This window comes from Nelumbo lutea, chromosome 5 (genome assembly GCF_056320005.1).
Source record: "Nelumbo lutea isolate HS-2025 chromosome 5, American lotus-T2T, whole genome shotgun sequence".
Taxonomy (NCBI): Eukaryota; Viridiplantae; Streptophyta; class Magnoliopsida; order Proteales; family Nelumbonaceae; genus Nelumbo; species Nelumbo lutea.
Genome location: NC_142688.1, coordinates 52715435 through 52740032, shown reverse-complemented (window position 1 = coordinate 52740032; position 24598 = coordinate 52715435). Strand labels below are relative to the sequence as shown.

General features: G+C 39.1%; 1 protein-coding gene and 1 long non-coding RNA gene across 3 annotated transcripts in view; one reads left to right on the top strand and one right to left on the bottom strand.

Annotated features, from left to right (window-relative positions):
• The window catches only part of LOC148852414 (uncharacterized), a 34061-nt gene extending 13121 nt beyond the window's left edge, over positions 1–20940 (top strand). The window contains exon 2 of the long non-coding RNA XR_016098921.1: positions 20157–20940. This is a non-coding gene — a long non-coding RNA (uncharacterized LOC148852414). The remainder of the gene's footprint in view (positions 1–20156) is intronic.
• The window catches only part of LOC148852413 (protein PSK SIMULATOR 1-like), a 53913-nt gene extending 31132 nt beyond the window's left edge, over positions 1–22781 (bottom strand). The window contains exons 1-6 of one of the 2 annotated variants that reach the window (XM_088943342.1): positions 22405–22781; positions 21897–21989; positions 21377–21732; positions 1883–2208; positions 1663–1755; positions 1472–1562 (exon numbers count right to left, since the gene is read on the bottom strand). In XM_088943342.1, coding sequence (XP_088799468.1) covers positions 1472–1562; positions 1663–1755; positions 1883–2208; positions 21377–21691 — 825 coding nt within the window. In that variant the 5' untranslated portion in view covers positions 21692–21732; positions 21897–21989; positions 22405–22781. The remainder of the gene's footprint in view (positions 1–1471; positions 1563–1662; positions 1756–1882; positions 2209–21376; positions 21733–21896; positions 21990–22404) is intronic. The other variant, XM_088943341.1, reaches the window with a different exon arrangement.
• Positions 22782–24598: the final 1817 nt, after the last annotated feature.

Below are 24598 nucleotides of genomic sequence, written 5' to 3'. Positions count from 1 at the left end.
TCCCACACCTTTTCAGGAACAAGTCAAGTCTGAAGCAACCTGGTTGGAGACTGGGTAGAATACTTTTGTTGTTGACATGTGGCACAAGAAGATACGTAGTCCTTGACCATTTTCTTCATTTGGTTCCAGTAATAGTGCATGGAAAGCTGCTTACAGGAACGAAAAACCCCAGAATGCCCACCCATGGTGGAGATGTGGAACAATTAAAGCAGTTCCTGGTGATGGGCCAAGATCTTGGGGAGCACCAATTGGCCCTTGTAGAATAGGTTTGAACCTGATACTGTATGCCCAGGTACAGAAATTAGGTTGTGCAGCCACTGGGCCTGATAAATAATCAGGATAATCAGGTCTGACCCGATTAGACCCGATTGTACTGACAGCTATAATTATTTAAATAAATAACAACCTAAAACTTGGTTTTGGATAATATAATCTTAATAAAAATGACAATAAAATAATAAAATTATTATATATTAATAAATCAAGTAATTTTAATTAAAATTAGCTTATATATTATCTATCAATTTTACATTTTTTACACATAAAAAATTAAAAAAAAAAAACTATGAAGCCTTTATGTATTATTAACAAAATAACCAGTATGGGTCTAAGTCATTATTGAAACCTTAGAATCTTTGAGAGGAAGAGGAGTAAAGAGGGTGCCACATTGAGTAAGACCTATGGAATTATTTTCAGATTTCACATTTGATGATGTTATGAGGAATTGGGGGGGTAGTAGCAGCTTCATCTTAAGTAAAGCAGAAGGAAAATAAAAAACCAGGCTCCACGTGCAAATAGATTCCTAAAATTGAATTTTGATGGGAGTAACTTTGGTAATCCAGGGCACTCTGAAATTGGAGGGGTGAAGAATTGAACTAGAAGAGAATTCAACTAGGGCAGAAATAAATGCCACAATATTCAGGGTGCAGAAAGCAATGGAGATGGGAGTGAGGAAACTTGTGATTGAAGGAGATTCCAGACTTGTTATAAGCTGGCTGCTTCAGGGTGAAAATTCTCAGAGGATCTTGAGGAACAAAATCAAAACTTTCAAATGGTTTTCAAGAGAAATGCAAGTAGCAATTCAATGGATACTAAGATCAGCAAATAGCTTTGTCCATCATCTAGCTAAGCAAGGGGTTAACAGAGGGCAATGTTTTTCGGCTTAATTGTAAATTGATAATGTTGGGTGGGTGGCCAAGGCTACCCAAAAATTGTATCCTTCTTTTCTTTGATACTCAATGAATTCTATCTTTGCTGCCAATCCGGAAAGTAAAAAAAGAAAAGGATAATGCTTGCAGATACAACTTTCAATTCCAAATAAGTTACACATTAACTAGTATAATGAATGAAAATAAAAAACAGTTGGCACCTATCAAAAATAAAAAATAAAAAATAAAAAACAGTTGGCATTTCTTAGATCACTTATGGATGAAATACACACAACTGTAACTGATCAAAAATAAATACTCACAGCTGTATATTGAACCAAGGTCATCAGTTGCTGCATCACTTCTTCAGCTTCTACTTTCAATTGTTTTTGTGGGGTAAGTTCTGTTCCCAGCCTAAAACATCATAAAAGAAACCAGAAAAAAGAAACATGAAACACATTCAAAATTTAGTAAAAGAAACAGCAAAATGAAACAAGACAAAAGAACATTTTACTTCTCAAAATAGCGGTCTAGATTATGCCATTGAGGATCTTTACAACGATTTCCAAAACGTACAACCTCTCCAGAAAAAACATTCAATTCTTCCCTGCATACATTATGTGACAAACCAACAAGGTTATTCTTCCTTAAATGAAAGTAAATTGCAAACATAAAAAAGAAGTGCATTAATATAATATATTCTCATATCAATTTAATTATTTCTCACTCCTCACCTCTTGTCAGCAGCAGCAATCATCATGAGTTCATCCATGTCTTTTGATACTAAATTTTGCACACCTTCTGAAGGAAGCACTACTTCTTTCAGATGCCTTATATTGGCCTCTGAAAGAGCTTGCATAAGATTTGCACCCTTAACAATTGTATTTGCAACCTCAAATGCCAGAATTGAAATTTTATTGCCTTTTGTTGTCACCCCTGAAACAAATCCGCTGTTCAGTTGCAAATTTGTCATACTACTTCCAAGTGTGTCCAAGACCTCCACTGCCTTCCCAAGCCCAGCAGTACCAGCTCTACCCAAAAGAGAGCTAACCCCTGAAACCTGTGAGAAAGTACAAAATATTAAAAGAAGTTCATGCGAGAAATGCAAATCAATCTACTGTACTGTTTTTTATCTGTAACAAGGAATTTATTAAGATGGATATATAGATAGACATGGAAAAACTCACTAGTCATGTCAAATAGGGAGCTTTCCTACATGATCAACCCTATTTCCGCCATATGGAGGGATACTGTGACCAATCTAAGCCATCCACCAATTAGGTGACCCAATCGATTGACCACTCATTCAATCCTCCAGTCCAGAGCAGCCCTTGGAGGCTTGGACATGCCTTTATTGGTATTTTCTACAAGTAATAGTAGGCATAATATTAAGCTTGCTCAAAAAGAGGGCTTTATTCTGACCACATGAAAAAGGCTTTCGGGCTCAAATCACCCATTAATAGAGGATAGAAAAAGGATGGTTAGATAGACAGAATAAACGAAGATGAACGGACAGAAAGAAAGACCACAGGCTTACAAGTCAACTAGTCTGATGACTAAAATAGAATAGACCCTAACAATTCATTTGTGAAGGACTTGATGGAAGTAAAATGCTCAATTGAAATAACAGTTCGATAGGGACAGAGGACGAGGTCTCTTTAATACAATGAAGAAATGGCTACAGCTGGCAGGCATAGTTTTCAAGGCACCAAGGTGAGGCAAGGCAACAGGGAAGGCACCTTGTCGCCTAGGAAATGGATTTTTTTAAGCAAAAAAAACATATATCCTAGGGTAGTTCCCTAGGCTCCATAACCATATTTCCTTAATAATTATCCATAATTTTCAAAAGTATAAACTTCATGTTAAAGAACAGAAAATCAACATAATCATAAGAAAAAGAAGAAAGACGAGAAAATTCAAAAAATATGGGGGCTGAACCCCTATTTTGTTATAGGAAAAGGAAAAAAGAAAAAGTGGAAGAAGATAATGTGTTGATTAGACAAAATTTTGAGTGCTTCCTTATTGGTTCAGGTTTTGAAGTCTTTGAGGGTTAGCAATTTTTGTGTTGATTAAACCCCTAAAATTAAAAAATAATAAAAATAAATTAGTATATAAAAACATAAAATGAATATTTTAGTTTAATAATGTTTATTTTATAATTATATTCTCAAAAATTAAGAATATAAAAGTATGTTATAACACAATGTAGAAAACTGCTTGGTGATTAGGCAAGGCAAGCCTCCAAGGGCACCTTGCTGCCTAGGCGTTGCCCTGACAACTATACCTGCAGGTTAACCCGAAGCCACTATATACCAACCGAGCATGATGAAAGCCCATAACAGCCTACAGCATCAACTGTCTTAGGTTACATATATTGCCAACTCCCTATCTCAAAGCTCTATGAATGTTACAAATATATTTGTATAGATAGAGAGGACAGCAAAGCATTTATATCCATCCACTTTTTTCATAAAAAATAAAATAAATATCTATCCACTCTAAATTCCTTAAGCAGAGACGGTTAATCATGTGTCATTTGTAGTCAGTTTCCTAATATAAATATTAAATTGCCACAACCTCTTTATTAAAGCATCGATCAATCAAGCACTTAATATTAAGAGCTATTTTTCAAGAATTTTGAAGGTCCATTAGGTTTGTAAGTAAGGTGATTGATGTGGGTTATATTTATTAATGTAGGAGGAGAGTAGTGTAAGAATTTGGGAGGATGAATAGTGTAGGAAAGGAGGGCTGTCTGAGGAATTTCCAAGATTGTATTGATTAAGCTCAAAAGAAATCATAGTGAACCAACGTAAAAATAAAATAAAAAAAAAGAGGTGAGCAGATTGTCTAGTGACCAATGTTTAGGCACCTTTACTTGATAGAGAGGTGGAGCAATGTATATTTTTGCTTGATCAGGGAGGCTAGACAATTATGCCCAAGAATACAAACAGAAATTCTCTGGGTTCCAAGATGTGCTGAGCAAGAATATCCACTGAGTTAAGTTTGTACTGATTAAAGAGCTCTTCATGGAGCATGGGAATGGAAATATGTTATGATACCATGGGTCTCTATTTATGTACAGAAATATACCTCGTACGTGTGGCAACATTTTCTGTTTTCTCAATAAAATTCTATTTTTCTGGTAAAAAAACTGTTTATCCTTGCTTGCAATGCCAGAAGCATTGAATGTGGAGATTGGGGTTCCAGATAAAAGATGGTGGAAAGAATGTGCTGGATGGAAAATTTACAGTTAGATCTTATTAGTGTTGACAAGAAATATAGTTGATACCAGTGAAACCAAAGGGGAATCGGATAATCTAATTCGACAAAGTGTTGAAGTCTTTACACAGTTAGTTACATTGGTTAGCATTTTAATACTGGATCATCTGAAATCCAGCCATCCAGAGGCTTATTTATCAAATATGCATCTAAAGTGGAATCACAGGAGAAAAGTGTTCTCCATTTATTCATTAAATGTAGTAGGGTAGATATTCAGTTTGCCACTTCATCTCTGGAGTAAGGATTCCCACCAGCGGCAATAAATGTTATGGATGAGGAAAAGGTGCTAGTGGTATCAAATTGGCCAGAAATATCACCAAAAATAGTAATCTGGTGAAGGATTTCAGGGAGGCCATTAAAGCAAAAGGGCAATAGTCTTTGACATGGGAAAGTATTGCGGAAGATGTGAAAAAGTACATAAAAGGGAAAGAGATTGTAGAAGAAATCAATAGAAAGGAGAAGGAAGTTGAAGCATTGGAGGTGGGAACAACCACTGGCACCAGAGAAGACAAAAGAGAGGAAAGGGTGCAAAGGAGACAGGAATGCCTCATGGAAGGGGAGAGATGCATGAAGATATTGAAGATGGGTGGAAGTGGGACGAATCCCAGCCGTCAAACTTCTAGGGCATCATTGCATCTGATGAAAACTAGCAGAGGGACAGAGCTATTCAAAATTCAGAGGTTAGGATCAATGGTGGGGCAAGGCTAGAGCAAAGGTAGGAATAGGAAGAGAAGTTCTCCATCATAAATTGAGAAGCATGAGGAGATATTCTTAAGGTAGTGGCACGTGGTCCAGAGGAAGACATAGGTCATATAGCAGGCCCAAGAGAACGGGTATACCAAGCGGGTGACCGGACAACTAAAGGGACATGCAAAGGAAGATTGGTTTGAGATCATGCATTCTGGCCAAGCAAGCGGAAAACCAAAATGACTCGGGACAAATTGATCATTTTACCTCATCTCAAAGGAAAAATCTGGTACAAGGGCCCAATGTAACAACATGGACTAGGGGTCAAGGGATGGATCATAGAGAAAATGGTGGAAATTAGATCGAGAGTAATGGGGGTGATGGAGGCCCATCTAAAACACCAACTACAAGAGAGCCACAGGAAAGAGTCCACCCCAATCAACCAAGACTTAATGTTCAAGAGCAATTGAGAAAGAGAAATCAGAGGGAGACGAGGCAAGCTGAAATGGAAGGAGAGCCATGGAAGAGCATGTTGACACAAGGAGTAGAGCCATGGTAGCTTGCAAAAAAGAGTAGAGGCTTGTTAGAAGATGAGGCAAAAAAGGTAAGAATGTAAGATACAACTATAAAACTCCTAATGGAAGTACAAAGAAGAGTGGTAAAGGAGAAGGGAAAGAAAGGTAGGAAAACAAGTAGAGAGATTTTCAAGTTATCTTCGAGATTAAACAAGGCAGGAAGCTCTACAGAATAAATAGGAGAGGGAGGAGGGAGGGACAATAGAGTATGAAAAGAAGAAAAAGGAAAAAGAGAAAAAAAAACAAATACAAAGTGATGCAGTCCACAAGATCACAAATAAGACTAAAGGTTGGATGGGAGCGAGATCACACTCCACAAGATCCAAAAGAGCGAGTGTGAGCCCCACAAGATCTAAAGGAGCAAGAACCAGCCCAGCGAAGCCAAGAAGAACTCATCCCATGACATTGTGAGATTGCAAATGCAACAAGACCCCAAGCTACGTCTTCTTAGCAAAGGTCCCCACCTTGTGAGATTGCTTCACTAACAACTCATTGTGAGATCGCTCGAGGAACCTTTTTTTTTAAGTTCCTCAAGCTATTCAGATCGATTTTTCAAGAGAATAAGGAAGAAGATGATTTTCAAAGAGTTGAAGAAGACAATTGAATGTATTGGATCGTTCGACAAAAGATGAGGTTCAGGTGCTGCTTGCACTCGTAAAGGAAGTCAATCCAATAGCTCAGGAAAATCAGGATATGAGGTCAGTAAGGAAAAATCCAAACACTTTGATTTGTAACGTAAGACCAAAGAAGGGAGACACGGGAAGAATAGTTCAATTGTTAAAGACAACAGGGTATTGACTCCTACTATAAACTCTCTAAGGCAAAATCAACCTCAAGGAACAGAATTAGGCCTTTCTCCTTATGCGCACCCCCTCCCCTAAATGATGGCCCATTGATCCCCAACAACACAAGTATGATTGTCCATTCGGTTTTGGTTACTAATGTGCCTTATGTGCTTGTAACAGATACTCCAGCATCCCAAGCGGAAGTTCCAATTGTGGGGAAGAGAAGAGAGATTGGCAGTCCTGAGAATGAACTGAGAAAGGAAGGAGTGGCCCCTAGACAGAGACAGGAGGAGGAATTAGAGAGAATATGGGAGATGATACGTGAGTTGTTGGAGTAGTCGATCAAGACTACAATCAGTCTTGAATTCAAAAGAAAAAGGAGAGATTTCAGAAGAAAAGAAGAAGAGAGGGAGAAAAGAAGCACACAAAGAGATTTAGAAAAGAGAGAGAGGGTTGATCAAATCGATCTACCGACCCACTCTTAATATTTATATATGTTGACTAATTGTAAAAGGGCTGAATTGCCCTTATTGCTTACATGGCAAATAAACTAATAATAAAGCTGAAATAACAAGCTGTAACAATAAACTGAAAAAACTACCAATAACTACCAACTAACACTGACATAACTAACAAAACATATGTTATGCTGCCATACGAACACTGTGGGGTCCACATCAGTGTTCTTTACACTCCCCCTCAAGTTGGGAATAGATATTTGTCATTCCCAACTTGCATAGGTTTGCCTCTAATTTCTTCCTTGGAACAGCCTTGGTGAGAAGATCTGCAAGCTGCATGCTGGAGGTGATATACGGGAGACACACTTCTTGAGACGAAACCCTTTCCCTGACAAAATGTCGGTCGACTTCGATATGCTTAGTTCTGTCATGCTGTACCGGATTATGAGCTATATTAATAGCAGCCTAATTATCACAATACAACATTAAGGGCTTCTCATAAGCAATACCCAACTCCTCAAATAATGACTTCAGCCACACCATTAGCCATAGATCTATATTCAGCTTCAGCACTAAAACGAGAAACAACACTTTGTTTCTTACTCCTCCAGGAGACAAGGTTACCTCCTACAAAGGCACAATATCCAGAAGTAGACCTTCTGTCATCAACACTCCCAGCCCAATCAGCATCGGTATAGACCTCTATCTTCATGTGATCATTATTCTTGAATAATATAACTCTACCTGGACATCTCTTCAAGTATGCTAATATTCTCTCAACTGCAAGGAGGTGAGTAGTTCTAGGAGAGTGCATATATTGACTGACAACGTTGATTGCATAATTGATGTCCGGTCGTGTGAGACAAAGATAGAGGAGTTTTCCAACCAACCGTTGGAACATAGCTTTGTCTTCAAGAGGCTCTCCACCCTCTGCACTAATCTTGAGATTCTGTTCAATAGGTGTATCTGTAGGCTTAACACCCAACTTTCCAGTTTCTAATAGATCTAGAACATACTTCCTTTGAGAAATAAAAATCCCATGTTTAGATCTAACAACCTCAATACCCAATAAGTATCGTAGCTCTCCCAATTCTTTCACCTCAAACTCTTGATGAATGAGTTGTTTAAGAGACTTAATCTCATTGTTATCATTCCCTATCACTATAACATCATCCACATATACAGCAAGCAAAGTCAAGGAAGAGTCCACTCTTTTAATGAACAATGTATGGTCTGATTGGGCCTGTACATAGCCGAATTTTTTAAGGGCTTGTCTAAATCTATCAAATCAAGCTCTGGGGGACTGCTTTAGTCCATACAATGCTTTATTCAACCAGCAAACCTTCTTACCTGTCTATGCATCATAAAATCCAGGAGGTAATTGCATGTAGACTTCTTCTTGTAAGTCTCCATTGAGGAAGGCATTTTTAACATCCATCTAGAACAAGGGCCAAGAATAACTGGCTGCAAGGGATAGCAGAACTCGAATAGTGGTCATCTTTGCTATTGGAGCAAAAGTCTCCAAGTAGTCTATACCATAAGCCTGAGTAAATCCCTTTGCAACTAACTGGGCCTTATACCTTTCAATGGAACTGTCAGCATTATGTTTCACAGTAAATACCCATCTACATCCAACCGGTTTCTTTCCTTAGGCTGGTCAAGTAGCTCCCAAGTATTATTCCTCAGAAGGGCATCCATTTCAACCTTCATTGCATCTTTCCACTCAGGAACTGACAAGGCATCCTACACAGTTCTTGGAATAGGAATATCAGCAATGGATGTGAGAAAGAACCTGTAAGAGGGGACAGGCGATCATAGGACAGAAACTGGGAAATGCAGTGAGTTGTGGATGTGGTGCAACGTCGTTTGCCTTTACGGACAGCAATGGGGAGGTCAAGGTCATCCAAATGAGGTAAAGTAGCAACAGTGGAAGGTATCTCAGGGGGACCTAGATCTGATAAAGGGACTGTGGTACCTGGATCAGGATCCGTAGAAGGAACTTCTGATGACAAGCATCTATAAAATCTTGGCCAAAGTGTTGTCCATGAGAATCCAAATAGTACTACCATCCATCATTAGTCAAGCACAAGGTGCATTCGTGCAAGGCAAGCAAATAACAGATCAGATCCTAATAGCAAATGAGTGTGTGGAGGACATGAGAAAGTCGGGGAACCAAGGTTTTGCATGTAAGCTAGACTAAGAGAAGGCTTATGATCTTGTGGATTGGAGTTTTTAACTGAAGATCCTTGGGTGTTGTGGCTTTGGAGATAGATGGTGCAATTGGGTAAAGGAATGTATTAGTTCCTGCCATTACTCAGTCTTGGTCAATGGGATGGTCAAAGATTTTTTCCCAGTTTGTAAAGGCCTTAGACAAGGTGACCCATTCCCCTCGTTTCTTTTCACCTTAGTGGCAAATGTTTTCAATAGATTAATCTCTAAGGCAGATAGGGAAGAGGAGGTGAGTGGTTGGAGGATAGGAAGGAACAATGTCTGAGTAACCCATCTACAGTTTGTTGATGATATCATAATATTTTGTAAAGGGGGTAACAAGCAAAAAGTGAGGAACCTTAGAGCATTGTTACAACAATTTGAGAAGGCTTCCAATTTGAAGATAAACATGGATAAGAGTTGTATGGTAGGAGTCAATATGGATGAGGAGAGTATTCAGTCTGTGGTAGATTGTCTAGGTTGTCAAGTCTCTTTGTGGCCCTTGCAGTACCTAGGTCTCCCTCTAGGGGCTAACCCAAAAAAGAGTAGTTCTTGGAACCCAGTTTTGGAAAAGTTTGAGAAAAGATTAGCTGCTTGGAAAAGGAACTATATCTCTATAGGAGGTAGAGTGACTTTATTGAAAGCCACCCTAGGAACCTATCGATCTATTTCTTATCCGTTTTTAGGATTCCTAATAGGGATTCTAAGAAGTTGGAGAGATTAATGAGAAATTTTGTTTGGGAACCAGGGGGGAAAAGAAAGATCATTTAATTAATTGGGAAATAGTATATAGGAGCAAAGAGGGAGGTGGATTGGGGTTAGGAAGGTTAACTCTGAAGAATAAAGCCCTCTTAGGAAAATGATTGTGGAGATGGCCTAGAGAAAGGGAGAGGTTGTGGCATGAAGCGATAGTGAGTATACATGGCAGATTGGAAAATGGATGGGATGCGAGTGTATCACGGCAAGCAACGTTGGCATCTCCTTGGAAAGCAATCCAGAGTATCCTCCCTCAATTTCTCAACCTTGTCAGGTACGATGTCAACTCTGGTAACTCTGTTTTATTCTAAGAAGACACTTGGGTGGGTTCTGTTGCTTAAAAGAACCAACATCCGTCCCTTTATTCTATTTTCCTTTACAAGGAAAAAGCTATCTCTCATTTTCTCCTTTCTCCTTTTTCACCCTTGTCCTTAAGTTGGGACCTTGGCTTTCGGAGAGGGTTGAGGAATGATGAACTTAACAGTGTTTCAGACCTATTCTCTCTACTTGGCAATGTTTTTTTGGACCCTCTTAGTGTGGATGTTAGATTATGGTCCCCTCATCCAAAAGGTTACTTTTCTTGTGCTTCCTTTTTCAAGGCTCTTTGCTCTTCCTCGAGTCAGTGAGGTTTTCCAACTAAGGAGATTTGGTCTAGACCTATTCCACCTAAAATTGTTATTTTCTACTGGGAGGTGTTTTATAGAAAGATTAATACCTTGGATTTCTTGCAAAGGAAAAGGCATTTCATGTGTTTATCCCCTAACTGGTGTGTCCTTTGCAGGGCTAGTGGTGAGGATTGCTCCCACCTACTTGTATCTTGTTCCTTTTCTAGAGCTATTTGGAGTTGGATTTTTTCTTTATTTGGGTGTAGGTGGAATCTGTCCACAAACTTTAGCCAACTACTCGATCCCTCCTTTTTTGTGTGGCCTACAAAAAAAGGAAAATTGATGTGGAGATGTATTAGAGCAACTACATTGTAGACAATTTGGGAAAAAGGAACGGAAGGATTTTCAAAGAAAAAGAAAGAAGCATTTGGGCTGTTGAGGATTGTATCTTGACTAGGGTCATTCACTGGTTGAGAACTTTGGACTTCTTTCATACCTTTTCCTTTGATGATATTTGGAGAAACTGTGTAGTGGTGGCTAATAGCCATACAAGGAAGGATAAGGAATCTGTAGTGTGGACTCCTCCGCCTGAAGGATGGGTAAAGCTGAACTTTGATGGCAGCAGCCAAGGAAACCCAGGCCCATCGAGGATAGGAGGGGTGCTGAGAGACATGGAGAGCAACATATTAGCCTTGTTCTCAGGCCCCGTGGGAATAGGAGACTCTAATAGAGCTGAGATTTTAGCGGCAGTACAAGATATTCAGATTGCAGAACAATTAAGGGTTCAACACTTGGTAGTTGAAGGAGACTCTCAAATTGTGGTGGGATGGTTGAAAGACCCAGCTTCAAGCATGTGGCAACACAGAGATTTATTAAGGAGAGTAAACTGGCTTGCAAGAAATATGATTGTTACCTCTCTATGGGTGGGAAGATCAGCAAACACCTTAGCGGATGGGTTAGCTAAGCAGGGGGCTACAAGGAATTATGGGCTGCTTTGTAATTTTATTTATGGTTAATTCTGTTTTATTTTGATGTAATACTTTTCTGAAGAAGTAATAGCCCGTGCCTCTTCAGTGGTGTTTTTCTGAATTAATAAATTTCTTCATTCATCAAAAAAGAAAAAGATGAGAGATTCCTTAGTGACCCTTTTAATTGTCTATGTTGATGATATTGTGGTTACTGGTAATGACACCTAGGAAGTTGTTCATCTCAAAAGTTTTCTTAACACTGAGTTTAAAATTAAAGACTTGGGGGAACTCAAATATTTCTTGGGAATTGAAGTTGCCAGATCTAAGGATGGTCTCTTCATTTCTCAACGGAAGTATGTTCTTGATCTTCTTGCAGATAATGGTAAACTGGGTGTCTGACCTGCTTCTACTCCTATAGACCTAAATCATAAGCTATCAGCTACTGCGAGTGAACTATTGCCTGATAAGGGAGTGTTCCAGAGACTGGTTGGGAAGTTATTATACCTATGTATGACTCGGCCAGATATTTCCTATGCAATTAGTGTAATTAGCTAGTTTATGCATTCTCCCAGAGATAACACATTTAGCAGCGGCTGAGAGGGTTCTGTACTACCTAAAAGGAACTCCAAGGAAAGGTATCTTGTTTGCTAAGCATGGACACATGAAGCTGGAAGCATACACTAATGCTAACTGAGCCGGATGTATTGATGATAGGAGGTCCACTTCAGGTTATTGTGCTATGGTAGCAGGGAACATTGTATCATGGAGGAGTAAGAAGCAGTCTGTAGTGGCAAGATCCTCAGCTGAAGCGGAGTACAGGGCAATGGAACATGGAGTTTCTGAACTTTTGTAGTTGAGATCACTTTTAGAAGGACTGGGTATAGACTGTGAGAATCCAATGATGTTATATTGTGACAACCAGGTTGTTATCAACATTGCACATAATCCTATTCAACATGACAGCACTAAGCACATTGAAGTTGACAGGCATTTTATACAAGAGATAATTGCCTCAGGAGATATCTGCCTACCATTTGTTGCTTCTGAAGAACAGTTGGATGATGTTTTGACAAAAGGTGTTCCTAAAGGAAAGCTTATTCACTATATACGCAAGTTGGGCATGATTGATATCTATGCTCAACTTGAGGGGGAGTGTAGAGAGACTGGGCCAAATGGGCCCTAGTCCTTTAGTGTCATTCTTATTAGTTCCTTCTTGTTATGTTTCTTATTGGACCTTCTTTCTTTATGGGCCTTTAGCATCTATTTTGTTTTTTAAGTGCATTGCTGATGTGGACGCCTACTTAAGGGCCTCCTTGTAAATTATGTAACTTAAGGTAAGTTTAATAAAAAGATTAGAGTAGGAGAAAGAGGAGATTATCGAACTCCTCCTTTCTTTCTCCTTTCTTCTCCATTTTTCCTTCTTCTTCTTCTTGTTCTTCTTGTCTTCCTCTTCTTCCTTCCCTCTTTCTGCACTAATCTAAATATTTCTGCTAATTTTATTGGTCTGAATCACATCTGCAAGAAATTAATCCACATGAAATCGAAATTAAGGAGATGAAGCAAACAAAACTTTGGAGGGAAAGAAGCAAATAAGAATGAATGTCTTGAAACAATAGAGAAGGTGGATAGGGCAAAAATGGAATTTGATAAGTTATGTTATCACAAAGGCATCATAAGAGTAAATGGAGAGCATCCGTATGATTCTCACATTGTTTGAAGCAGTTTCTGGATTTAGATTTAATATTCATTAAAGTGAGCTAATGGAAGTGGGAGAAGGAATTAATATAGATCAGTTGGGGGATTATGTTGGGCGCAAGATAGGCAAGTTGCCTACAAACTACTTAGAGATGCCTCTAAGAAAGATATGTGTTTCAAAGAAGATTCGGGAGCTGGTGGCAGAAAAAATTTGAAAGGAAATTGGCCCCTTGGAAAACAAGATATTTGTCAAAAGCAGGAAAACTGATAGTAATCAAAAGTGTGTTGGCTTCTCTACCTACACATTTACTATCCTTGGTCCCAATCCTGGCAACTGCAGCCGAATAATTGAAAAGAGAGAGAAGGTTTTTTTTCTTTTCTTTTTTTTTTATTGTAGAATGAGTTCAAGCTCCACTTAGTCAAGTGGAAAGGTATGTAACTCAATGAAGGCATGGAGTTTAGAGGTGAGAAGAATTAGAAAAATCAATGTGGCTTGTTTGGTTAAGTTGTACTGGAGATGGAATGAGCAACCTACAAGTTTGTGGAGAAAACTGTTTTGGCAAAATATGGTTCAAGCAAATCTAATTTGGGACCCAGGATAAGTCTACATACCACATGGGTTTGCAATATGGAGGGATATGGGAGTTTTAAAAAGGGAATTAAGTTTGAAATAGGAAATTGACCAAGGATAAAAATTTTACTTATCAATGAAAAACAAAGATAAAATTTTGGCAGGGTACCAGATGCTGAAATAAGCCTCTTAAATAGATGTTCCCGACCCATTTTGAGAAAAAATGCATGATCTCAGATGTCTTTTCCAATGACAGGATGCATGTGACTGGTGCCCCATCTTCAAAAGGAACTTGAATGATTGGGAGATAGGCAACGGGATTCTCAGCATTTGCAAGCAAAAACTCTGCAGACATTGTGAAAGCATGAGAATCCAGCCACACATTGGGAACATCTCCTCGTGAATTTAACATAAATGTATGGGAGATATTCCCAATATGCATCTGGATGATATGTGAGCAGAATTTTGCTTGCAGGAGATCCGGCCTCAGGAGATAGGGCAGTGGATGGAGATGATGAAAAGAATCAACACGATCAGACCAGATAGATCAAGAAGTGACAAGAATATGGATGTGGGAGAAATCAGGAAACTTACACAGTAAAGCATTTCCACAGCAAGTTGAGCTGCGAAGAGGTGGAGACATTCCCAGATACCAAAGTGTTGAAAATTGTAGCACCCCTTAAAGTAGCTTTTGTAGTATGGACAACCACATAGAGAAAGTGCCTAAGAGCAGATATTTTGCTAGAAGAGGTATAACGGTGGAACCAAGCAAATTCACAATGTGTGGAGAGTGCATGTAAGAAGCAGATCATTTTTGGGTAATAAATAAATAAAAAATCATTAAATAAAAGAGGAATACATCAAGTTGGGTGATGAGGAATCACCAACCAAAAGATCATTTATTTATCCATTGCAAGTCTGCAAGGGTGCTGTGGGTAAGAACATTGGGACATTTTAAAGTACAGTTCTGCTTTCCAAAGGAAAGATGGGTGTGGTGCCAGATGCAGTGATTTGGTCAATATGGAAAGAGAGAACAGGCCCATAGAGTTGGCTATTTGAACATGTTGAGGCATGGCGTGATGCATTCTACTACCTAGAGGCTTGAGGTGTAATTCAGAACGTAAGAGGCATAAGCCTCCTTTAGAGAAGGGGGATGAGGAGGAACAAGAGGAAAGAGGATCTTATTTTATTTTATTTTTAATAAAAAAATCTTTTATTTCCCTTTGCTTTCCTTTCCCCGGCCCACTTTCCTTCCCCTTATCTTTTCTTCCCTTCCCTTTCCTTTTTCTTTTCTTTCTTTTTCTCTTTTTTTCTTCCCCTTTCTTTCTTTTTCTTTCCCTTCTCTTTCCTTTCCTTCCTTTTTTTCTTTTTTTCTGTCTTTTTATATGTGGTGTGTGCCTCTAGCACACCTCATGAAAACAGCATATAAGGTGTACGCCTCTTGCACCTGAGGCATATGCCTCAGACGTGTCAGTGCCTCTGGCATACACCTCAGGGCGTTTTGGGGGCGCTTCGCCATGCTGCCCACGCCTTTTAAAACACTGGTTGAGACACTGTCGCTGTCTCCACAATATTATCAGAAGATTTCTCACCAATTTTGTCCTGAATATCCAACTTACCAAAGCACTACGCCACCTTGTCGCCATCCAAAGCTCCCATTTTCTTTGACCTATCCTTTCTTCTCCCTGCAATACAAAACCTGGAAATCATCCAAATCCACTCTTCCTTTTCCCACTGCTAGCCTTTATTTTTCTTCTCCTGCTTGAAAAACCTACCTTGAAAGCTTTGTTTGATTGTTTTAAGCTGCAACTCCTTCCTTTATAAACCTGAAGTGTTTTCATTTGAGAGCCATAGTAAAATCCTTTTGGGTTTATCTTAATGAAGAGGTCCCCACTTAAAACATCGCAATCTCTTCTAATTGATGTGCCTTTATTAGAGCCCTCTCTCGATTTCTCCCCTGCCAACTTATCCTCTTCAACTCTTTCCACAATTTCCCCACCTATGTGTCCTTTTAAAAGCTCCTTTTCACCCACATTTTTTAAATTACTTTCTTGCCCCTCAAACTGTTTAATTCAGCTTGGATTTTCGAAGAACCCCAATCACCATTAACCATCCCTAGACTTCCCTTAATTTGTCCTTCCAAAAGACCTTTGGAAACCTCCACTTTTTCCCTACACTCTTCTTGACTCTTCAGATTCAGCACTTCTCAAGCTTCGACCAAAACCATCAGGCAGACCCCAACAGCATTATTTTTTTCTTATTACCCATAATGCCCTCGTCTTAAACATCCAATATTTCCTCTGTAGACTGTCTGTTCGACTTCCTACCATTTCTCCCAGAATGCAATACTTCCTTTCTACTTTCATCTCTCCACAAGAACATGTTTTCTATCCACCTTAACGGATAGGATCTTTCAATAGATCAAACTGTTCCCCAGCAAAACAAAGCACCAGTGACGAAGGCATGCATGGATCTCATTCACCTCAACCAAAATCCGCACAGCAACAAGGTCTCACCAAGAGTTGGTTATCACATCCACAAATATAAAAATTCCACATGCATCTCCCACAGCCTTAAACGTCTGAAAAGACCAGGCATGCTAAGGAATACCATATATAACAATCCACACCAAGGCCCAAGCTTGGGGATCCCAAGTTTATTAATACCCCAACAAAAGGATTCAATTTCCCCAACCTTAGTTCTAGGGATCGAATCTGACCTTGTTTCCAAACAAGAATATCACTCCCTTCCTCACTGCTCCTGACCGAGAAGAGAAAAAAGCTTGCATTTAATTTTCTCACCTAAAAATCTGAGCTCGGATGCCATTCAGCCATTATATATGTTAAATGGACGAAGAATGGGTTCTTTGTCATCCTGAATTCAAAGATGTCTACACATGAGGCTTATAGTCCAGATTAAGGCTCATTTTGGAGACTGATGAGGGAAGTAGATAATCGCTGCTTGTTATTTTCTTTTTGTTTTCATTTTTGAGGATGATTGTACCCTGAGTTTTGAAAGATATCTACTGACAATATAATTTTTTTTTTTGATAAATGAATGGTAATTGATTCAGAGATAATAAAGTGATGTTACAAAACAGACTGCCCAAGGAGAGGCATGAGCTAGTTCCTCTCCACAACAACAACAAAGTATTACATTAGGCTCAGAAAAACAAGATTACAGAGCTGCCCAGAATAGAAGTTACCTTGATACCCCTTGCTTAGCTAGCCCATCTGCTATGGCATTAGCTGTTCTACCCACCCACTGAGAATTAACAACCATGTTCCTTGAATACCACTTAACTTTTCTCATAATGTCCCTGTAGCACCAAATAACTGAATCTGGATTTTTTAGCCAACCCACAACAACTTTGGAATCTCCTTCAATAAGCAAATTCTGAACTCCTAACTGATTGCAATCTGAATACCTTGTACCGCCGCTAGAAGCTCAGCTCTAATAGAGTCTCCTATACCCACAGAGCCAGAGAATAAAGCTAAGATATTGCTGTCTTTATCTCTCAGCACCCCTCCTATTCCTGAAGGGCCTGGATTTCCTTGGCTGCTACCTTCAGGAGGAGGCACCCACACTGCTGGTACCCTGCACTTCCTTGTACTACTACTAGCCACAACTATCCAATTCCTCCATATGTCATCAAAGGAGTATATTTTAAAGGAGTATAATTATTTTTGTTTGATGAAACTTTTCTTTTTCTTAGCATAAAAAGAAATTTCCTAGGTGAAAGATTGATGAAGGAATCTAACAAGTGAATAATCTGAGCTTTTTTCTTTGTTATTTCTAGACAGCAGAGGTACTATAACAATTTTTTTCAGTAGCTATTTTATAAGAATTGGAGTCATCTGTAGTGTTTTTAGTCGCATTAGGAGTTAGTTTTCCTAATTGCATTAGGAATTGGTTTTCCTAACTTTATTAGGAAAGGTTGTTCCTAATTATGCTATGAACTAGTTTTCATAATTGGATAGGAGTGATTTTAGCAAGCCAAAGTTATAAGTTGTAAGTTGGAGTCATAGTTCTAAGTTAACTGAGATTTGTCTTATCCTAGTCCTAAGTCAACTGGAATTTCTCTTTTGCAGTTAATTAGTCCTACTTACAGAGTCTTAGAAGTGTTACATAGTAGGTTGTAGAGCAAGAAAACAGTGGAAAAGGGCCAGCCATCCTTCCCCCCTTTACCTACATATAAATTTAAAGCCATCTCTTTTTGATATCAGATGATATAATGTTAGGTTTCTACTTCTAACATTTTTTTGGTATCTTCTGAAGGGCTACACAATGGGGGGGAGCCCATCCCCCAACCCAGGTGCAGGCGGGATTCATTCCCAAGTCTCCGCTATGAGACCTTACCAACCAGCTGGTTGGCACCTTGAGGTTTCTACTTTTAACATTAAAGTGATAACTTTCTTGATAGTGTTGACTCCATCAGAAAGTTATTAGGTGCTGATTTCTAGGTCACTCTTCTCTTTTCTTTATATTGCAATCAATCCTGCATCAACAAAATTCCAATTAACAGTAAAGTTTGCATTAACTGCTCTCTTTCAGAGCCTCAGACTCTCCCACTTTCTTATCACCCAAGGTCTGGTGGTAGAAGATCATTCTTCTTTCTTTCAGTAGTAAAATAAATTTTATTAAGAAAATGAAAAAAAAAAAAAGATAATTACAAGAAATACAGGTAGGACCAGCCCAAATCCAAAAAAAGAGGCCAAAAGGAAACAAGCTATAAAATAGTTATACATGAAACCCACCCAGCTCATGACACCAGAGATTCACCAAAAAACCACCAATTCAAACCTGCCCAAAACCAGAATTAACTAAAATACAAGGGCCATAGCACAGCACCAATGTGGAAAAAAACCAGACCACCAAAGGAATCACCACCTGCACTTAGACTGACAATTTACCACATCCACCTCTTCCCCTACCTCTTACACTCTTCAATCCCCTAGAACTTTCTTGGACCAACTGATCCACATAGAAATCTACCAATCTCCTCAATTTCCAACCACCAGGAGGCCCCCTAAACTTATACAAGTCCTGTCCAGCATCCACTTCAAATTCATTGCACAGGTCCTCATGAGAACCACAGCAGTCATTTTTCGGAGGTGCCACCCAGATGTCTCACATTCTAAACAATCAAAAGTTTCCCTAGCCCATTCTCTATCACCAAGAAAGAACAGGCCCATAGAGTTGGCTATTTGAACATCTCTTTCCACACTGCTCTCATGTGACATGTCCTTAGTATCAGCTAAATCTTGGTTAACCTTCTCCATCACCTAACTCTCAGAGAGAGGTTCTGTCTCAACTGTAAGGGAGGATGCATCTTCAACACCCAAACCTTTCCCAAGATGCCTATCCTCTTTGTTGTTTTCATCAGCCACAACAGAAACTTGCCCTGCCCTCCCTTTTCCTTTTGTCTTCTTCTTAAGCATTCTTCATTGCTTGAAAACAAAAAAAAGAAAAAGAGTTTTTCTTGAACTTTGACCGGCTCATACCCATTCTTGTATAGCTATTAGATGGTTTTCATGGTAAAACTCTTGCACTATGCCAAATGCTCCTGCTTTGGCTTATAAAGCAAACATCTCATTCTGTTGGAATTTCAGTCTTCCATTGTAATTGTATTATTGTTACTTCTTTTGCCTGCATATTTAATATAGGGCCTGTATGCTTCTCTTTTCACCTACTTGTAGACAATTTATTTTGCCTTCATTATTGGTCACAAATAAAAATCCAACTTGTTATAAGATCAGGTGCATCACCATTCTATTGATGATTGAAGATAAAAAGATTAATGGTGTTAACAGTAGTTGTACTATGCCGTAGAGGCATTTTTTACTCCAAAACTTCTCTCCTCTCTTCTCTCTACTCTTTTTCTTTAATCCTTACTACTAAGAAAGCATGATATCAAAGCATCGGTTTTGGGATTAAAAGCAGTTTGATCATCTATTTCTTCCTCAGTTTTCTCCTTTCTTTGATCGAAGCCAGTGAGAAAATACATCGACTGATCTGTAAGTTTTTTTTTTTCATTTTTTTTTCTTTTTTCTTTCTTGGTCGTGTGCCAAGAAAACCCTGTAAAAGGGGTGAACTGGTGCTGTGAAGGGTGTTCTCAGTCCCATGTGGATCGTGTGATCCTGTTTTGTCCCCTGTAGCTGGGATGTGTTGGTCTGGACGACCTATATATGCTGTAACAGCAGTTTTATATATTGCTTAGGTGTTTGGAGTACTTGTGTGGCCTGAAATAGGGTGAAATGGTCCATGTGGAGGCTGTTTTTTACCTCTGGAACTCATTTCAGCACTGTGGTAGTGTGCCTTCTTTGGTTTCATCAAAGAGGAATGTTCCTATAATTCTATTTTTTATGTGAGCTCAAGTACTCTTGTGACAGTGGTGATAGTTGTTTCTTCCTTCCTGCAGTGTTTGGTGACTGAGGTAGTGTAATCAGCTCTTTCCATCAATGTCTTCTGAGGATTCAGTTGGTCTCCGGTGTGTCCTCTGGCCACAATGGAATGAGCTGGGCACTAGACATGGACTTTCCTATGACTCTAATTCCATTTGATGGACTCAATTACCAAGAATGGTCGAAGGGGATTAAACTCTACATAACTTCAAGGGAGAAAATAGGTTATATCAATGGTAAGACAAAGGAACCAAAGTCAGGAAGTGAAGAACATGATAGGTGGAACAAGAAAACAGCACAGTATTGTCATGGCTATTACTGTCTATGCTGCCATGGGTGAGGAAAGCATTCATATGGGCTGAGACTGCTTTTGAGATTTGGGAGCAAACTAAATCTACCTATTCAGAACAACGTTGTTATGCAAAGATTAATCAGCTGCAAGCTACTTCTTCAACCTGCAAGCAAGAGGAGAGGAGTCTCTCCACATACTACTCAAGTTTGACCTCCATTTGGAAGGAATTGGATGACAATCAAAATGTGGATTGAAAATGTGATGTGGATGCTAAGGCCTACAAGTCTCTAGTCTCTCAGCAATGGGCTTTTGCCTTTCTTTTGGGGATGAACCTTATGCATGAATCTATTAGGGTTCAGATGTTAGGAAGTAAAGAGCTCCCATCAATGCAGGAAGTATATGCTCTAGTACAGTCAAAAGAAAGTTTGAGGAATGTCACGAATTGTTCAGAGGGGGAGCCGGTTGCTCTAGCATTCCTAATTTAATGCTTTTCTTGATGTCATTGATCTCATCACAGTGTTTTTTTTTTCTCGTCACCAATGGCAATTTAAATGATGAATATTATTTGCAGATTGCTAATAGCATTTAAGGCTCCATTTGGAAGGAGTACAAATACAAATATGTAGAGTGCAAAATCTTGTACTTTGTATTATTTTCTATGTATTTGTACTGTACATATTTGTATTTGTACTCCTTCCAAATTGGACCTAAATTTCCTCATCTTGAATGGTAGATACAATGTCTTGACAAGCTCCAATACCACATTATCAAAACTGAGTGATAAGCTAATCAAATGCAAATTGACTGGTTCTATAACAAAACTAATGCAACCCTCCGGCTTTTTACTAAATATATAATACATGAGCAATAAAAATGGGGAAGAAAAAGAAAGGAAAACAAAAGGACAGGATGAACTGCGAAAGTATTCTTCTCGATTGCACCTACCTTTGCAACTGGCATCTGCTTAGACTTTGTTGATCTAGATTTGTATGACATACTCCTAGGGTAGCGTGGAATCCCATCATACACCTCCCGGTTGCTTCCATATGGGCTGTTCATCTCAGGAAATGAAAAAGGTTCTCCTAACTGCTTGTCCATGCTTTCCCTCCTCGGAGGGGGAGTCAAATCAGTACCCATGTTTGATGATAATCCGGAAGACTGATAAACACCAGACCCATGATCAACATGACCATTGGCATTTGGAAAGCTTCCACTGGAGGCATTATCAACAGTCGATCTCCTCGAACAAAGCCCTCCCATTGTGTCGAGAACCAAAAGCAATAGTTCACTTCTTCGTCTAGCTTCCCATACAAAAGAAAATAAAATTACATATATCAATAACAGTAACTAAAAGCAAAAAGGACCTCCTAGCACTCAGACCCAGTGATTAACAGCAAATGAAAGGCTAGCCTTCCTCAGTCAACCACTAAACGTTGCAAAGACAGATTCCGGGAGTCAGAAATACCCTGCCCAGCTCCAGAAACTTGATCCCGTGTTCCACCAGAAAGCTCCACAATTTCTATGTTGCTGACTATTTCTCCAGTCCATCAAAATCAAACTGCAAACCAAAAACCAAACATATTAAAATTTAATAATTTCACACCTTCCCCCCAAACCCCTACTTATTCGAACTAGTAAACAAATAAATAAATAATAGTAATAGAAATCAGAATCAAGGGAAGACATGAACCGAAACCCAATTAACCATGACAGAAACACCACACCCACCATACTAAAAACTATAAAAAAGAAACAAGGAATATCCAGTTAAGTGATCAACACAGATACCATAAATGAACAATATCACCCTGAGAACTTAACATCATTCACCAACTATAAGAACCCAGACACAAAATCGCGCATATACACGGATACCCACATGCATACATCTCCAAAATAGACAACTGAACAAGAAATCAAAAACATACGGAAACAGAAAGAAGAAAAATAAACACGGAGAAGAAGAGGCTCACCAGCAAGACAAAGCAGTGCTGGATCTGTAAAAGAACAGAAAACCCAGTAAAAAAAGACTGCTATTCTGGTCTTTACTTGTGCTTCAGATCAACGAAAGAGAGAAAGAAAGAGAAAGATGAAGACGATGAAAAAAAAAGGAAGAAGAAGAAGAAGAAGAAGAAGGGACTGGTCTCGGACAGCGAGGGTGATACGGAGGCAGGAACCAGGAAGTCCACACCCACCAAAAAATAAATAAAAAATAAAAATAGAAACCCAACCCCACGGCCCACGCACCGAAGGAGCGAGCAGAGAAGGTGGAGCTGGTCAAACCGCCTCCTCCTTACCAAATCCAACCATGGTTACTTTCTAACCTTTCACAAGTTTTCAAACTCAGTTCAGAACACAGACAGACACACTTGTGTTATTAATAATCAATCAAATAATTAATTATTTTAATATTCAAACGGATTCTCGCACCGTTCACACTCCACTTCACGCCGGCGGTCTCAAGTTTCTCCTCCCTCATTCAATGGTCTAGTGGCCCACCAGGAATGGGGGGATGACTTGGGCCCAGGAGACATAAACCAACCTCATTACATGCTGGCCCCACCAGATGGGATGGACGGTTGAGATCCACGGGCTAATACACTGTGTCGGGTGTATAACAGAATTGCCGCTGTTCATTAATTGTTGGTCAACTTACAAGGTGGAAGGGTAGGGTCCATTAAGAGTATATCATCATTCAAAGAAGCAGAGTGCAATCAATCTGGAGCGTTTGATTGGTGGGAACCTGCAATCATGGCAAGGGGAGTTTATGGTATGGGGCCACCTTAAGTGCTCTTGATCAAAGACAGGTGGTTCACATTGGAAGGTGGTATTGTTTATCGTAGGCCAGATGGCATGGTGTGCTTTCCTTCTCCTTCCCTGGTTGAAACGTTAGGTAGCTTGTTTTTCACCAAAGATGAAGTCAATGAAGACCCTTTGAAGAGTGAAACTAGACTTGTATCAATTTGTCTTCATCTTGAAGGAGGAGGCAAAAGAAACCACCCTTTTAATAAAGGAAGGAAGAAGGAGGGATCCAATGCCACAGCCTACACACTAAGGATAACACTTGGGTCTTGTATCTTTGATCATCAAGATCAGGTGGTGAGGAGTATGGCCTAGTGTGGGGCCTATTCATGCCCCCACCAGATAGTAGGGTATAAACAAGAGTAGCTTTCTTAAAATCTCTTTGTAGTGGTCAAAGAAGCTGAGGAAAATGTGTTCAAAAGAAAGGCAAGCCTTTTTCTAAAATTGAGCCTTTTAATCATGTGATGATGTAATTAAGCAGAAATCAAGCTTCCCCAAACCAAGGGGAGTCCTCCCTTGATGAAGTACAGTGGAAATTTCTGTGATATTTACCATTTTAGGGTTACTTCAATAATTTAGAATGCTCTGCCTAAAACTAGACAGACAGACTTTTTTTTTTTTAATTATATCTTCATCCTAGTGAAAAAGAAAATAAGTCATTTGATCTCATTTCTTTGCACAAACACTCCCTTAAGCTTAGTGAGAATATCCAACAGTTGATTTTTACAGTAAATGATGGAACTGAATAAACCATATATTGTTATTGAGCTTAGGGTTATCTGCTCCTAGAGAGATACAGGAGGGTCAAGGAATAGTAGTGGCAAAACAATTATGTGCAGCGCAGGATCTGAGGAGTACCTTCAAATATTTTTCTTGAGCATGGAGCTATTGAACTGCTAGACTGTAGATGAGTCCAAGGTTCTGTAACTTGACATCTGTCCTCTGCTCAGAACATCCAGGATTATATCACTATTGAGTGGGTCCCACTTGAGGAATAATGTTCTATGTTTGATCTTTCCAAATATAATAAATATTAAATATTAAAAAACCAAGAAGGTATGCATGGTAAAGTTGATTTAGGGCCCAATTAACCTCTGAGGAGAGACATATCAATTGAAAGATTCTCACCATCTAAGAATGAAACATTTGGACAATTTTTTGAGGCCATAAACTGTTCTACAGGTCCAATAACCCTGCACCCACCCAGGAGAATGCCAAAAGAAATAGTATCTCTCACTTTTTTTATTTAGGGGGGTTTGTTTTGTTTGTATTGTTCTTCACAGTAATACAAACATTATCAATCTTTCTCAACAGAAAATGAGGCGTGCACTCAATTGATATCCAAAGAACTTTGTGAAAACCTAC